Below are 18,748 nucleotides of genomic sequence, written 5' to 3'. Positions count from 1 at the left end.
GACTTCAGGCACCATTCTCTGCAAAAGCAGATGGGTGCCTGAAGTCACAAGAGATCATGGTCTCCAGAAGCTTTTGGCCTGGCTGAAAAGTGTTTATGTGCCTATGGGGAGCTGCTTCAAAGAACTCCATAGGGCTTGAGGAGGCCTTTGCCTAAAACAACAGGAAAGGGAGGGGGAGTAGAGATAGCTGGGGAATATGTAGCCAAAATAACATTCTTTCCCTAAGAACCAAGGACACTCTCACTAGCACCTGGTAAGGCATGGATGTCATCTGGGTTTGTGACATTGGGGCATGAGATGGTTTTGTGTAATGGGGGGAGGAACTTGGATTTTTAGTTGGGTGGCGAAACCCAGAGGGAGTCAGAGTTGGGTTTTCATCAGCCGTGCCAATGTAACATGCCTAATAAATCTATACTTTGAGGAATCTTCAGCCCTTGGAGTTTTGATTTCATTCGGGTTGTTACTTGGAACCCTGACAAACAAGTTTTAACATTGACTATTCAGTGTAAAAGAAGTAACATTTAGATCAGGCAACCACACTAGAAAAGTTTATTTATTCATGTATGTGTGAGATTTCAATCCCACCTTTTGCTCAGGATGTCAGTATGCAAGAACCATACTAAGTTTCTCTTTTCCAGAAAAAAATGTTCCAATTTTTTTCTGTCAAATTGTTCCAATTTTATTACATGTGTTGCTGAAATGAGTACTCAATATAGTACTGTTGTGCTGCAGTCTAGATGGAAAGAGGGGGGGGGAGGGAGGGATGGAAAGAGAGAGAGAGAGAGAGAGAGAGAGAGAGAGAGAGAGAGAGAGAGAGAGAGAGAGAGAGAGAGAGAGAGAGAGAGAGAGAGATTAGACCAAAGTTACCCAAGTGTGCAGTTAAACAAGTTTCTTCTTTTTACCAAGGGATTGGACATACATGGATCTTTATAATTTTAGCAAAATATCTGAACTACTCACACTTGTATTTGAGGGATGCAATTAATTTATCCACAATTCATGATAGATATGATTTTCATTGCTACAGTAGAGTGACACTTCAGAGAATGAGAATATTGATAGCTATTTGTACAATCTGTATAAAACGTGAAGTTGTAAATTATTTATTGAAAAATTATTTCGCAACAATCACCTTCCAATCAATAAATCACAAAAGTCCATATCTTTATATTAATTTTCTGAACATTCTAAAAGGTTAAAATGTCACACAAATTCAAGTAGACAAAACTCTTATGCATCCCAAACTCTGGAAGATTTGGTTTAACTTCAGGCTATTTAATTCTTCCACTGCTGTTAATGTTAGGTTCCATAAGCACCATTTAGTTAAGTTATGAATACCCTGATGCCAATGTGCAGTGGATTGCTAATCTCTCTCAGTCAGTAATGCCAGTGAGCAAGATCTAAAAATCTTCCCCACTAAGGACAAAGAAATAAAATGAAAATCCATGCCTCCAGCCCAGTTTTAGCAGCGCAGATACCCGTGGAAGCAGAGAACAGAAACAGCAAGAGAAAAGGCAAAGAAAAGCTGTGATTAAGAAAAGGTATATGATATAGCTCAGTGTACTGTTAGCAGGGAAAGAAGAAAAAGTAGTGATGACAGGAGAAGGAAAAGAGAAAACCAGCTTCTTCACTATGAAAGAAGAATACAAAGAAGTATGTTGCTGTATAAGGCAATCCCATGCTTCAGACTGCAACAAGCCAAATCACTACATATTATCTTTAATATTTGCTTATTCACAAAATAAATCCACTCATTCAGAAACAGATTCACTTTCTGATTCATGCTATCTCTATGTACTACTTAATTTGCACTAGGATTGGCTTGCTATCTTGTCATAGTCAGATAATCATAGTCATTACATAAAGTCATAGCATATAGCATGTGTAGTGTATACATACATATACATACTGTACAAAGTTAGCACCCATCCTTCACCTAGAAGAATGAAATATTTTTGGAAATATTAAAAATGCAGAATATTATATTTCCCCTAAAAGATAAATAGAAATCTAAAGGGAGAACCCTAACCCTACCCTTAACTCATCCCCAGCTCCTTGCTCCCAGCAGATATTTGGTGCAGATTAAGAAAGACTGGGCCATCCTATCCACAAGGCAAAAGACCTTCAGCTCCAGGATGATGAGATTAAGACATGACCCTCTAGGACAATAGGATTATCTAGCAGAAGACACAGAGCCAACTGCATTGCAATCTCCTAAAGACATTGCATCACCCAGCAACTTCAACCAAAGTTATCTCAGAGAAACTTGACTCCATGGGAGTATGACAACAGCCAATAGAATACATGTTCTTGTATAGGAACAGGAAGTTCAAGTGCAAAGTCTAAGAGAAGGTATAAAAGCTACTCCCACTCAACTCCATGTCATCAGCTATCCAGAATCACATGGTTCTGCTTCATCAATAAATGGACCTTCTTTCCAACCAGCCTCCAGTCTTCATTTTGTCTCCACTGTGTCTCTCCTAGCTTGGAACTGAACCAGATAGATATTTTTTTCCAACAATACATACTATATACATACACACACATATATATGTGTACACACACACACACACACACACACACACACACACACACCTACTCTGGCATAATAGAGTCAACATTTCAAATGGAAACAATTTCCCATATAATTTGTAGGCCAGGGCTACTGATTTAATCATTTTACAAGTAAAGGATTACTCTAAGGGTACATCACTTCCATTGCTGAAGTCCAAATTGTGAACTCAGTTTGGCATTTTAAAACCCCACTACCAGATGCCATTTTGCTAAGCTTTTTTGTTATCATAAGCAGAGCACAGCACTATGACGGTCAGGCTTATACTTCATTCTTCCACCACACATATTTTGCTACCTGTTTGAGAGAAAGTCAAGGTTGGTAACAATCTGCATTACGCAGCCTGGACAGGAAACTTTAAAACAATGTAGTAAAGACTCCTAAACCTAAGCTAACAACACAATTGTTCCAGCAAAAGTAATTTTTTTCAATAATACTAGATGTTATTTCTTCCTTTTACCCCTATTGGAATATAACCAGCAACTTATTTTGGTTATATATGTTACATTCCAGAATATTAAGAGAAAAATATGACAGAAATCAAAAATAAAGGCAAAATATATGCTGAATATTTTAGCTAAAAACATGCAGGGGAATCCATTTTGAAATATGTAAGAGTTATATTGGGATATGTAGCATTTGTACTGGTAACAGCATTTTTATGCTATCATATAGTACAAAACAAAACAAATGTATTTCAGTAAGAATAATTCTACCTGAACACCAAGACTTAAGAATTCAAAAAGAATATTTGTTATATCAGAATTTATTCACTATGATGACATATCTAAACACAAAAGTTTAAAGATGCATATGTATGTAAATATATTCCTACTGGACACAGTTACTTTACAAAACATAGTTGGCATTTCCCAAAGCAATCAACTTACATAGCAAGTGCAGCCAAGTGCTCTGGTAGGAAAAAAAATAATAGAAAATATTTATTTTAGCAGGATACTGCAGGACTAGGAAAAATATGAAACTAGTAGACCTTTGGATGATTTATGGCAGATTGGCAAGAATCTACTCTTTTTAAATTATATTGCTGAAATAAATACATTTGTGGCAACTGGAGCAGATATATATGGAAAAGAACTATGAGCTACGAGTCCCACTCATGTTCTAATTCTCAAAATAAATTCCTATAATCCTCAACTTTAAATGAATGTTCTCTGCACTAGGTACCAGTGGATCCTCACCTCTAAGAAAAAATAAAGTTGCATAGTGTGTGTAAATCTTTTCAAAGAAGTGCTTTACAGGAACTTCAGCATGTACAAAGTACTTTTCTTTGAATAATTTAAATAGTCATGTCTTTTTGTAGTTTCTTCAAAAGCTACTCACAAATCTCTATGATCTATGTAACTCTATAAAACGATATATACATTAAAAGTGCTATGAAAGTAGATACCAATCACAGCACAAACAATAGAAGTTGAGACAAGCAACTACAAACAAAATATAAGTATTTAAATTAAAATGGATTCTGTTTGGATCCATAATGTATTAGGCATAATATAATTGGCTCAGGTTTTACTTAATGTGTTATATAACACTTCTCTCTTCCCCATAATACTGTATTTGTAATTAAAAGTTTCAATTAACACAAACTACTGGCATTTGTGAAACTTGGTGTTTGGCTTAGCAACAATTGTGAATTTGGCCAATGTGGCTTGTTCAAATGAATAAAATACATTTCTGTTCAATGTGTGATTTCAGCCTGAGATTATTCAATACTTAAATGAACACAGTATCAAAGATGATAGAAAATAAATAAATGTGTTGCAAATGTCAAACTTATTTTCTTGTTAAGAATAAACAAAATGAATTGTATAAAGGAAATATTGTTTCTTTTTTAATTTCAGGAAAGCATATTGGGAAGAAGACTTTACTGGAATATTAAACAAGAGATAGTTTAAGTAGGTTCAGCCTACTCAACAGTGGTGGGTTTCAAAAATTTTTAGAACCTATTCTGTAGGTATGTCCTGTTTTGTGGGAGTGGCTTTGCAGTCATGTGACTGGTGGGAGTGGCTCGGTGGTCATGTGACCAGGTGGGAGTGGTTTGCCAATCATGTGGTCATGTGACCAGGTGGGAGTGTCTTGGCAGTCATGTGATTGGGTGGGCATGGCCAACTTATAAAATGTGGTGAAACTCACTTAACAACATTCTTACTTAGCAACCAAATGTTGGCTCAAAAACTCTGGCATTTGAAGTGTGCAAGTCTTAAAGCTGTCAAGTTACAAGACCCTTGCACCCATAACCCTTTAGAAAAAAAACCCAGGGGTGTTCAAACTTGACAGCTTTAAGACTTGTGGACTTCAACTCCCAGAATTCCTCCTCCAGTCATGTTGGCTGAGGAACTCTGGCATTTGAAGCACGCAAGTCTTAAAGCTGTCAAGTTACAAGACCCTTGCAGCCCTAACCCTTTACAACCCCCCCCCCAAAAAAAACTTTATTTTAAAAGCATTTTGCACCTGGGGAAAAAAATCAAGGCTAGGAACTTGGTAAGTATATCCTATATTGCCTATCTAGAAGGCAATGACCAAATATTTTCACAGTTGCCAAAAACAACAATACCTCCCTGAAGTTACTAGGAGTCAAGTTGGATTTAAAGGAAATATTTAGTTATCTATTAAAGTCTTTTCACAAGTCAACCACTAAATCTAATAGATTTATTTCCAGATAAATTGTGTACAATTGTAGTCTATGTAAATAACAATAGGATTGCTCTTGATTTCTCTATACAACCCCACAGACACTCAAACTTTAGCTAACATCTCATACCTTTATTCTCAAAATATAAAAATTGTTTATCTATGAAGATTTTCAGGCATCCAGTCATGGTTGTTCCAAGGGTGCTTTTGGAACTGTAGAAGCTTCTTGTATGAAAAGCAAAACATGTTCAAGCAAAACAAAGAAAATCCAGTTGCCTTTTGAAAAAGCACCTTGGGACATAAAAGTTGTTTGCATGTTGCATTCAACATTTCACAAAATTTACATAGATGCATGAAGAGGAAATGTTTGATACAAATGTACACAAACAGCAAAAAAAAAATGCTGGAATTTCAAATCCTACTTAGTCCTACTCAAATGCTCCCTCAGCGGGATGGCATATCTCCACTTCCCTTGAAAGATAACACAGGGATATCTATGAACCTTCATATCTGTTTAAAAAGCTGTAAGCAATGAAAACCAAAAAAAGAGAGAAGGACTTTTCATATGTTTGCAACATTCCTAAACAAACAAAAACATCACATCATTTACTTTTGTACATTTTGCTTTCATATACACTCATCAATATTTTTATTTTCTTTTGAAACATGCAATGCTATAATTTGTTATAAGAACCACTAGTTCATACTTGGAAATAATAATCAGTTAACCAACTTAACATAAATCTTAAATTTCTGACAAAGTTTTAATAGAAAATTTGCTGGTGATTGAATATCACACTCTCCAATTCATTTGTTTGCAGAAAAGTGTTTACACTTGAACTGATAATAAATTCAAACAGAATCAGAAATGCAAAGCATTAGTATATATCATCATCATTAGAATAGTATGCCACAATATTTTCTGGACTCACTACAATGCTATTAATGTGAGGCATGATTTGGCCGTGGCTTCTCCTCTTTCTTCAGGGGTCAATCCCACACAGTATTGATGGGGTGGAAAGGAATTTGACCCTATCTTCTTAATATGTGTGGCAGCAGGCTCAAACATACTTCTCCGTTTACATGAGGCTACTGGATGAGGTTATTTGTCAGCACAGGGTCAGCGTCCTTGGTTAGCTGATGTATTGATTGTGTATATCAACCTGGTTGACCAAGTGATATTATCAAAGTCTTGCCTTGGTGCATGGTACTAGGAGTGTCTGGATAGGGAAGGATAGGCTCGACCCTGACAAAACCTAATAGCTCTATGTTCATGGTTGTTTTCACAGTCCCAGAATTTTTCTATGCTTAATTATGAATATAATTACACACATACAAACCAAAAAGATATGTATTTTGAGGACTTTCCTGGATTCACAGCCCCTGCTTTGTGGCCAGGAAGGTTTTTGCACAAATCTGTCTAGTGGATGGATAGCAATGCATCAATGTACAAGCTGCACCTGTCTCTAGATTGGTGGGCCTACCCACAATCATTCATCCTTTAGTCATTAATTGTCTTGATTACTGCACTGTGTACTCCATACGAAGTCCCCTTTGAAAATCACTTGGAAATTGCATCTTTTTTAAGTAAGATAGTTGTAATGATCAAATATCAATATGTTCTAATTATTCCAAAATTCCATTGGACAATACAGAAGTGCTGAAACAACACTTGCTACCTTTCCTTAATTTTCCCTCTCCAAGAAATATATTCTACCTGGTTGGAAATCATATTGAGTTCAATCTATATGGAAGATCATGAGTTCCATATCCTGTATGATAGAACAAGTCTTAATATTACATCAGATCAGCTTCCATAATACATAAAGCAAAGTATGAGGAGGCCTTATTGAATAGCAAAAACATGTGAGTTGTCCAGATTATTCCTAATCCATTGCTCTTCAACCCTTCTTGTTTTTCCCTAGATTGTCTAGATAAATGAAAATTTCTTGGGCAAATAGATGAGGAAAAATAACTAGGCGAGCATCACTGGAATTGTTTGTAAAAATGTGCTAATGTTTTATAAATGTAAAACCTGTTAAATTAAGTAAAAGGAAAATTCAGTGGAATCGTGTAAAACCGAGTACAGTGGATTTTAGCTAGCTTTTTCTTTGCTTGTTTTATAAGAACACAAAGTTACATTTAATACTTGCTTCTTGGGCCTTTGATGCATAATAATTCAAACAAGAGATAGTCCTAAGAAAGTCATCTGCTAAAACTCAATGTACCAGGATAAGCAAATATATTTTCTGTTCTCCTTTACGTTATACTGAATGTCAACTCCTAAAACATGGCTGGTATTTCCAATGATGAGGCATGCTGAGAAGATTTGGTCAAATATACCTCAAAGACCCTAGGTTTGCCCCTTCCTGAGCTACAGGGTTTTTGTTTGTTTGCTATACTGAGAATAAATTGTTCTATTACAATAAAAGCTTCTTTAGTTCATACTATATAATCACTAGATCCATATATCCACAAATATGATCAGAAGGCATCCTGCTACAAGACAACAAAACAACTGAAAATAAGAAAAAAAAGCTCCAGCAATTGGTTTGTGACTGTCTTTATACAGTGCCATTGCTGAAGCTTATAAAGCATGGATCATATCAGCACCAGACTGAAATTATTGGGAAATTCATGATTTATACCCTTTCTGAAGGAAGCATGACCTGAAAGTACAAAAAATAATTAACACACTCCATAGACAAATTCAATTCCTGCATTCAAAGTACCACACAGCGCTGATATCCTACAGGAGATTCTTATTTTATTTCAAATCTTAAAAAATGGTTAAATGATAGAATGTGGTAGTGTGGTTTATAAGCTACCCTTATGAATATGATTAATATTCAATGTATACTGCAGAGGCCACTGCAAAGGTGCTGTCCAATGAGTATTTAATATAATCAGTAGTTACAAATATTAACAAACAACACAGAAACGTTGCAATATCTAATATAGAAATAATAATCTATTTATGGAAGACACAATGTAATTAAATACAGTCATATTTATTGGGAAAAATGGCATATATGAAGAAAAAGCTGGTAAGGAAAGTACATATTCAACCAACAGATTTAAAAAAAAGAAAACTTACGTTGACAGCATAGTCAAATTTTCCTCAAAATGATTACTTACAGTGTACTTAGCTAATCTTTTCTAATACCTTCAGAATTTATCTCTAGTCATTTCTCATTTTAGAGAGGCAAATATGGAAAATCAGTAAGGGCTGATTCTTCAAAATATTTTCATTGAAATTCTACTTAAGTCATTGATATTGTTACTTAATAGATGAAAAAAATGCCCAACTTGAAAACAATTGGAGAAAAGGGCATTTAACTCTTCAAATACATTCCTCCTCTCTGCATTCCAACCATTAATTCTTATCCCTAATCCAGGAAAATTGTATGCTATTTTAAGTCTACTATTCGTCTTCTTTCAGTGTCTCTGATTAAGTTTATTGCATAGTGACTTAACTTTAGAAAGTACAGGCAGATCGTGGAGATTTTCCACAATATTTATTGACATAAGTTTATGATATAACACCTTCTTCGTTGGATACTTTTCAGCTTCCAACTGGTTTTAAAAATTACATAAACTATATAATTTTCAAATAATTAATCTCTGATTAATAATTAAACACATTATTGTTTAATTATTGTCAACAAATTTGTAAAATTATGCAAAAAAGAATTTATTTTTAACCCTCAACATTTAGGAATATTGGTAAATTGATAGATTAGTTATCTGTTCAATCATCAGAACTGAATGATTTAAAGTTGTATAAAAGTATCACAATATCTCTACTTCAGAAATCACCTTTAAACTGACAGCAAAGAGCAACAGCAAATGAAGTGTCCACAGGTATGGAAATGTTCTGTTAAAAGGAAAGATCTGTATTCATGAACACTTAACAATTGTAGCAGGCCTATACAAAACATATGCCTATTTTATAAACATAGGGGGATTATACACAAATTATGTACATTAAAAAAGTAAACAAGTTTGGATCATATTCTTTTAAAATCAAGTAAATCCTCTTAATATATTTATTGGGTGGTTATTTTGTGTAAATATGAAAAAAATCTTATTAGTCTATATTTAAAGTTAATACCGGCAGACAATCTAATCACATTTAAAAACCTATATATATACTGTATATATAATTTCACATCTTAAATTCTTTTTATCTCAATACCTTACATGTTTAATGAAGTAGAACTCTTTATCTAACACCAACGAACCAGGGTAACCAAGAATTAAGTGGGCACTATCACTGCCAAATGCAAAGCTCAGGTTAACGTCCTGGAAATAATTTTGATTACATTCTGGAAAAAGTGAAGGACAGTATAGTACTGTTCTTTTTCCTATTTTGAAATTGTTGTCAAAATTGCTTTAGCTTTGTATCCTAACTTTCCAAAACTTTTACATATTGAAGTCAGCAGCTACTGATTTCACTCTGAGGAGTAGCATGTAAACTCACAGCTTTGCCCTTGATAAAGACGCTAGGAAGTTATCATAAAGCAGTTACTTCTAGCACAGAGGTATCATTAGTACATTCCCAGACTTTTACTAGTGTAAACCATCTCATGCACACTTTGGGAAGTAATGGGACTTCCAAGACTTTATCTGCCTCTTTAGTACTTACTTAGTCTTATGCAAACAATAGATAAGAGAAAAAATAACTAGGGTTACTGATCTTCACATCTTCAGGAGCTGTAATGTTTGCTTTCACTGAGCACGCCAAGAATTACCTTTATAATCGCCTAACAAAAACAGAGCAAATAATTATCAACTCAAAATATGTGGCAAATATTTACAGGTATCAACTCAATGTGAGTAGACTCAGAGCTAGGAGCCCCACTCAGTATCCGCATAGACGATTCTAAATCGTAATTCCACCTTCCAGCAGGAGTAGCAACCAACAGATCATTCTGTTTTTAAAACAGCTGTCAGGGCGGGTATGTACTGGAGGGGTGCTTAATCTAGATCAAGTGATCGCATCACATGATGCTTGGGAGCTAGCGCGAAGTGAAGTCATTTCGTCCTGGGGCAGGCCAGTAACTGGGGGCCCCGCTTACCTTTGCCTCCCCCAAATCGGGCTCCTCCTCGTAGTAGCCCTGCCCGGATTCGTAGGCAGCAGCTATCGCAGGCTCGCGAGCAACTAACAGCACGACAGCAGCAGCAGCCAGATAGCAACCCAAAGAGAATAATCCCAGCAAGTGCATTGTGCAAAAGGCGGCAAGCGCGACCGCAGAAGCCGTAAAGACAGCGTGTGGTTGACGCTGTGGGGCTCCCCTCCACTCCTGGCACTCGCTAAGCAGCGGGTTCCCTGGGATGGAGCGAAGGAAGGGGCCACGAAACCCTCTCCCGCCCCTTCGCCTGCTGGCTGGCCCGTTCGCTCCCTCGCTCGCACGGCGGTCGCGTTTTCTTTTTTTCACCTCCCGTTTGTCTTCTTCCAAAGTTGCGTGGGGTTGATTAGGGGAAAAGGGACTTTAAGAAACCGGACATCCGAACCGGGCTCCCCCGGTAGCTGAGGGAGGTCAACGGAGTTTCCGAGGCAAAAGAAAGGTGGAAAGTGTCCTCTTCAGCCCCCGGCCCCGCCAGGGGGCTCTATGCCAGCCAGCTGGGTAGGGGCAGCAGCCGGCTTCAGTTACCTCCTCGCTTCTTCGGGTGCCTTGTCAGTGGCAGCCGCGCTAGCAGAGGACGGGCAGCGGGAGTCTCTCCAACGCGTGGAGCTGTGCGGCAGCGGTAACCGCAGGGGCGGGCGGGCATGGCTAAAGCGCCCTCTGCCTGAGAGCGAGTGGCTGGTGAGGGAAGGAAAGGGAGGGAAGGAAAGAGAAAGGACGGAAGGCGCCCGGGTCGTGTGTTTCTTGAGTTCTCACCCCTCCCTGCCTCGCCGCCTTTCCCTCCTCCTCTTCCTTCGTCTGTGCTGCACTTTCCCACAAGTAGCCGCTCGCTTCGTAGACTTTTCCCCAAAGACGAGGAAACGCGAGACGGGAGGCTCGCGCGCCGGGCCCGGGCCAAGGCTAGTCAAGAAACCCGAGCCACGCGCTGCCGAAGTGCACGCGCTTCCTTCGAAGCTGCTGCTTCTGCTGCTCCTCCGGGCGAGAGATCTGCTGCTCCGTCTCTCCGCTGCTTAGACTAGCCGGTCTCCGGTTATTTGGGACCTTAAGAGTGTCGCAAAGGAGGGGGAGGAAGGAAGACGGCTCGGCCTTCAGGCAGCACCTCTCCGAGGCCCAGGATCCAAGTCTTTCTTCCGCAGGACCTCCTGGCGCCGCCCCCGGCAGAGCTACCTGTCATTACCTTTGAGCTTAGCAGAACAGTGATTTCCGCATGATATACCTGGAAGCCGATCTCAGAAGATGCTTATCCCTTCTGTATGTCGTTCCAGGGTTTTGGTTGTAAATGCAATCTGGTTACAAGTGACCAAATTGCAATCACATGACTGTGCATGGGGTGGTGCAGCAGTCATAAGTATGCCTACAAGGAGTAAGTCCCCTTTTGCAAGGATATTATAACTTTGAACCATTTAAACAAATGGTCATAAATTGAGGGAAAACATATAGTTGGTTTGGAACAAGGTCTCTTCTTTGGGAAAGATACACACTGGATTAACCAGTAGAAATTATCCTAATCTTCTTGGATTGAGGAACATATATAGCAGCTTCCGAAATATTTGGTAAAGAAATGTACCCTTCTCATTAGATACAAACATCATAATCAAAAACAGTCCTTTATCTTCTGCAAGAAGATTATTTCAAACTCTTCTGCTCCAATGTAAGACAAAATTTAATTCACGTTTAATATTCTAAACATCTTCATTTAAGTTATCAGTATCTGGGTTCCATCAAGATAGTATTCAATTATAAAAACAAATAATAAATAGAGTTGTTGTCAAGATTTTCTACTTCTAGGCATTCAGCAGTGGTTGCAGTTGTGAGGCTTAAACCAGAAATATATTCCAAATAATTTGTACAAGCATTTTCTATATGTTTGCTTTCGTCCTGACACCTTTCAGAGGCTGCTTCAGGCCTGGCCTCTAGGAAACCCATTGCTGAGGTGCTCAGCTCCATTTGCCTCAGTGCATTTAGCATGGAAACTGACATGTCCTCCTTTTCTGCTGCCCAGTGCTGGACCCTCTCTGATATGCATAGAAGGGTTGTACATTATGTGATTTTTCTGCGTACTAGAAATACTGATCTTGGACGCAGCTTTACAGCCCAATGATAATATTTACATTGTAGTGCTATTCTGGATCAGAATAGCATCTTTTGCATAAAGTTGAGCCACAATCTTATAAACAATGGATGTTTTTATCTATCTGGCCTAGCTCAGGGTCCACTTGGCTCATTCTGGAAAGAAAGCACAGAGTTTCCTATACCGCAGAAGGTATAATTTATTTCCCTTTAAAAAAAAAAGGGCGGAGAGAGGAGGGTTGTTGATTCTTTTAGGAACCAGAGATTTAGGTAACAGATCATCAGACAAATATATGGGTTCATGCATTTCCTTAGTGATTGGATTTAAAGAACCACAGGTATTTGGCACTCTAATGTGCTTGCTAGATGAGAAACATCAGCTAGCACAAAATCCTGTTGCCTGTCTTGGAAGGAGTGAGATCACCAGATAATTTTTATCTACTTTCTGCCATTCACATTCAATTTGATGTGCTGGTTTTGTCTAAATAAAGCCATAAATGGCATAGGCTTAAGTTTTCTTATAAATTATCAATTACTTCCATGCTTTAATACTAACTCCAATAGTGAAGTAATAAAGGTTTGGAATGGGACAAGAAACTACACCAAATAAGTGGATACAAGCCAGAATAATGTATTTCTTTTTAAATTATTTTTAAAAATATTAATTTCATATTGTTTTGGCCTTTCTGATGAAAATAGATATGAATAAATCTATTGTTAAAATAAAATTGATTAGCATTGAACAGTTCAATTATTGTACAAGAAGATGGCTCTATATCAGTCAAATTTACAAATCAAGATGATTAAGAACTGCTAGAAAAAAGAAAATGCATAGCCCTTTGTCAATTTTATGCAAGACATAATACATTGCTAAAGTTTCACTTATGAAAGATGCACAGTATTCGTGATTTAAAAATATTTGTCAACCAATTTTAATGGTTTTTATGAAATGAGAGTCCGTTTTTTGTTCCTGGGTTATAGTTACACATGTGTTATACACACACACACACACACACACACACAATAACATTAAGTTTGTCTCATTTGTAGTTAATTCATGTACTGTAATTTGTAGTTAACTATGGAAGACTTGGTTTAATAGACAATTGAAATTACAAGAAGGCCTAAAAGTTCTAATTTTCAACATGTTCCTTAACAGAACTACAACCATCACTTTTTTCAATTATAGGCACAAATTGATTAAAACTATATATGTCAACTAAGACACAGAAAAAAGTATGAAATTAGTTATACATTTTGGACTTTTCAGTTATGTATTGTATATAGTGTATAGGCTGAAATCCTGTGATACCTGAAAATGACCACAAAGAATTCTGTTTTGAGATAATACACAGAAAGAAGTTAGATTAGTTTTATGCAAACCTGTTAAATGTTTATATGATTCAGAATTAGAATTAGTAAATAAATGCAATAAAACTAAAGCTTTAACTTTAAAAAAATCAAAAGGATAATATATTTTATAATCTCTGTAGTGCATAATGAGAACTATACCATAATCTAAATCTCACCAAATTTTTAAATGCTTACTTTAAAATCCAAATCCACACCTTAAATTAGGAGATTACAGGAGTTCTTTTTTTAATCATTCCCTCCTCAGTTTACAAAACATGTACATTATGTTCCTTAGAAAGTCATGTTTTCATTTTATTTGGATCTATTGCATTAGTGGCCACTGCATCAGGAGGTCAGAAAAAGAGATGGGTCAATCATAGATAAAAGTAGATGGAGCCATCTAATTCTGATTTGCCTACCTCTTTTCCCTTGCATGAGATGAGATTAGATGTCCTTGATTTGGTCATAATCAATAGCGAACGATTAAGTCTTAATTCTTACATGACTCACTCCCACCCCTTTTCTGAGCAGATTCAAAATTCATACCAGTGATTTAAATTTAAAAGAAGCACATTTTACCATTCACCAATAATTGTGGTTGCTCTACCTTACATTTCAATTAGAAATTTTTATATTTGTGTCACAGATCATGAACAAAATAGAAAGGGAATGGCAAGAAATAGGCCAACCCTTCTGCAAGTCAAAATATCAGATCTTAAACAGGCTTTGCCAAAACCACTGAATAGATTATGTCATAATCTGAACAACTATCTTCAGTTTAACATATTGGTTAATAAAAATTTTATACACATTATTTTTAGAACAAAAACTAAACCCTTTGTAATATTTTCCTAAATCCTTTTTTCTATAATTGACTGTATTATTCACTTAGCAGGAGCAACTCTGTAAGACAGTTTTTCTGTTAAATAGATGGCTGGTTTAGCCATTAAGTTAAATAGACAATGGATTAAACTGTAGACAAACTGGAACCTCTTCTTTGTATATTCATATGTGAATGGGTCTTTACACACACAATTGCATATTTTACGTGTAAATTAAAATTAGTGTTGCTGGAAGTTTTTCACTTGGTCTAGGTCTTCTTTATACTTTGTGTTATGGAGTTCCATAAGTATACTTATAGTATACCATAAGAATCTAAACAATGCAATATCACCAGACCTATTCAGATATAAAAGTTTAATTCCAGGGAAAGTGATTACCCAGGAGCTGTGTTCAATGTATTTATTGCTGTTTGAATTATAGTTTTAAACCATCTTGAAATAAGTAATAAAATAGTAATAAATTATTATTAATATATAAACTGATACCTGATGCTTAGAGCATCAACCTGGAAACACCATCTTAAGTTGGTTGTATGCAAATCCAGTATAAAAAATGAGATGAATAAATCAGGTGTTCTGGAATATAATATATAATCTGATTTGCTATTTAAGATAAATTTATGGAGTAAAATAATTTGTAATCACTGACAATAATGAATATTAACATCTAGTATTCAAAAAGACTTGAGAAGAAGACTTTTTGGCAAAAATGAGACTTCTTAGTATAATGTGTATGGATTTTTCCTTTGACATAAGTACATTTTCATTGCAGTTTGGTTTTTAATCTTTTTGCTGGACTATTTTATTTTTAATTTTGGGACTTACTATCATATTCATAAATAATTAAATAATATAACACTATTCATACTACATACAACTTTAACAAAATTGAAATTATAAATGATTAATAGCAATAGCAATAGCAGTAGACTTATATGCCGCTTCATAGGCCTTTCAGGCCTCTCTAAGCGGTTTACAGAGAGTCAGCATATTGCCCCCAACAATCTGGGTCCTCATTTTACCCACCTCGGAAGGATGGAAGGCTGAGTCAACCCTGAGCCGGTGAGATTTGAACCGCTGACCTGCTGATCTAGCAGTAGCCTGCAGTGCTGCATTTAACCACTGCGCCACCTTGGCTCTTTAAATTTAAAACTGTGACTTCCACACAGATCTGTTTTGCTAGATATGTAGATATAGAGAACCTTAATATCAATTGTTTGGGGGAAAAAAGAAAAGTACCAGAAATAATTAGAAAATCTAATGTCAATTATAATTTTTAAATAAGGTAATTAAATAATTTTGAATATTTAATTCTTTCTATGCACATTGACTATTTATAAATTGTTTAAATGTTTACTTGGATTTTTAATAACTAGAAACTTGACATTGGGTTCCATTTCTTTTAGTCTAGGCTGAAACAGCTACTTTTAAGAAATAGATTATATTTAAACCTTTAACAAATGTTTAATTTTTAAAAAAGATATGTCTAGAAAAATAGATTAATTTTTTCCATTTTACTTTTGGTAGAATAACATTGAACTGAGATATTTCCTAGCTGACAGGTCCTGGTGAATTCCATTTTAGCTCTGTATTACTGAATTAGGGAGCAGAGGCCATGCGCCCTGTAGCCTCTTTATTGTTGTATGGTTCCGCTGAGTTGAGCCTTATGTGAGAATTTCTATGACGTATGACTATCAAAAAGCCAAGGCCTCACTAATCGTTTGGCAGTTGATAATGGCACTCTGCCAATCCTATAGTCTCCTCCTTGTTATTGGTTAGACTTAAGTCCCTTAAGATTAATAGCATGTGACATTTGGATTTTATTTTAACTTCAGAGAAAAAAGGAACATATACAACGAGATCACAGTGGAGAAATCCTTTAAATATGTACTCTATTTCAGCTATCCAAATGCTTCAGGCTTTTATCTGAAGCACATCTATCCTGAGAAAATCCTATTAGGACTTGAGGCTTATAGTATTTCGCTATGAAGTGAAAGTTAAATGTTAATTCAAAATAAAAATGTTACTATTTCATATAAATGCAATTCAGATATTACAAAGAACATAGTCCTTTCATCAAGTTTTTTTTTACAGACAGCAGTAAAATAATAGAGGTTTCATTTCCTAGTTCTTAATCAAAGCCACTGAAAATACAATATTTGCAGTATTCTAATATAGCAATTTTGTAAGAATTTCCTGTGATTTGTTGCAAACGTCTAGCAGTATTTTTCTAATATTCTCCTGCCAAATATCTGTTTAGACCAATTAAGCCACTGAGACTACTTTGCTTCTAATTCAACTATTTCAATTTAAAATGAGATTGTCAAGTTGCTTTAACGCAAAGTTAAATAGGTATTATGCATTAAATTATTTAGTAAACACTACAAAAGCTACACCAGTATCTAAGAACTGACAATCTAATTTTGTATTTTTGATGTTATTTTGTCATATACATTCATAAAAATATTACGGGGAATAGGAATATCTCTAACTATAAGCAAAGCATTGCATCCATTGTAATGAGTAAAATTAAGCTTTTCAAACAGTTGAAAAATAATTAATGTTCTCTGATATTACGGTATATTTCACTTTTATAAGCGTATCAGAAAAGTGAAACAATAATAAATGTCATTAGTTTCTCAGTCCAACTCACTTCACATGATTGTTGTGGAGAAAATAGGAGGACAAAGCTAAGTTGAATATGTTCACCAACTTGAGTTATTTGTAAAAATGATAAAGGTGAGATATAAATAAATATAAATAAATCTATTCTATGCTACAAACTAATTGCTACTCGAACCAGATGCCACTGGTGAAGTAGGGATGTGGATTAAAAGCTAGTAGAAAATTTATTTTGTTTGAAGGAGCAAAAAGTTCAGTAATAACAATGCTATTTATTTTTATACTCTGTTGTTTTTCCACTTTCTGTCTTAAAGTATATAGCCGTAGAAAAATCGTTAAGCACTGATGCAAGAAACTGACTCCAGAATATAAAATGATCATCCTGTGACTCCCAAGTTCATGATAAATCTTCTTTTGTGTGCCTGTTGATTCAATCCTCTTCTCTGGAACATAGGAAATATTAATATACTTGTAGGCTCTAATTGCTGGTCTTTATATTGCTACACTTCAGAAAACTTATTACATTCAAATTGCAATACTCTCGCTCATGCAGGAATGGTGGTGGGAGAGGAAACTTGTATGTGAATAAAGTACTCAAGCAAGAATGAACAGCACTACAGAAATAACTGCAGCTACACATCAAACCAGGTTTATGGCAATCCATTGGAATTTCTGTTCTAATATTCACCTTAATTTTGTAACATGCTTTTTTGAAAGAAAAAATAAAATCTATTCATAGTTCTGATTCTGACTAAACGAGGAGCAAAGTTATTATCTGTATCTCCATTCAGAAGGACTACTAACAATTATTATGTTACTATGCCTTGTGTATAGTATGAGGAAAGTATCCCTGAAAGCTTTTTTTTTCCATTTTAAGCCATTCATCTATCTTTTTTACAATTTTTATCTATTGGAAGTAGCTTCATTTACCAAGAAAAATGCTTTCATGTATTTTTACTATGATTTGAATATTTTAATGCAAAAATATATTTATATCCATTCCTATGCTGCATTAAGAAGAAAACTATGTTAAAAGGAAGTAGTTGTAATTCAAAATGTACTTGGAAGTACACACACAAACACACATACATACACACACAGGTACATATATGTAAATACATATGAAGACACACAGAGAGAGAGAGACAGAGAGAGGGGGGAGATAGAGACTTCTGAATTTTGTGAAATATACTAGATGCTAAAAGTATCTCATCAATTGTTTTTATTTTTCTATGAAGTTTATTCATAGTTTATTGGCAGACCAAGGGTCAAATGACAAACTTTTAAAATGCCTTTTAAAGATTGAAATAGAATTGGGTTCAAAAATCAGTAAATATAATATTGATTCAGGTTTACTCTACATCTGATAATTCTGCAGATTCAATTGCATAAATTCATACAGAGCACATTGCAATAGTCAAGCTGTAAGGTAATCATGGCATGAGAGACTCAAGTGCCTTCAGATTCAGGAAAGATGCATTAGATGGACATGTTCATAAAACTTAATA

General features: G+C 35.6%; 1 protein-coding gene across 1 annotated transcript in view; it reads right to left on the bottom strand.

Moving 5' to 3' along the window:
* VEGFC (vascular endothelial growth factor C) overlaps positions 1–12,155 on the bottom strand; it is a 62,286-nt gene extending 50,131 nt beyond the window's left edge. The window contains exon 1 of the mRNA XM_087724564.1: positions 10,306–12,155. Within this exon, the coding sequence (XP_087580690.1) occupies positions 10,306–10,452 (147 nt within the window). The 5' untranslated portion in view covers positions 10,453–12,155. The remainder of the gene's footprint in view (positions 1–10,305) is intronic.
* Between the last annotated feature and the right edge of the window lie 6,593 nt (positions 12,156–18,748).

This window comes from Thamnophis sirtalis, unplaced genomic scaffold (assembly GCF_051295495.1).
Source record: "Thamnophis sirtalis isolate CommonGarterSnake01/CBP01778 unplaced genomic scaffold, rThaSir2_p1.2 scaffold_10, whole genome shotgun sequence".
Lineage (NCBI taxonomy): Eukaryota > Metazoa > Chordata > Lepidosauria > Squamata > Natricidae > Thamnophis > Thamnophis sirtalis.
This window is presented reverse-complemented; position numbering and strand designations above follow the sequence as displayed.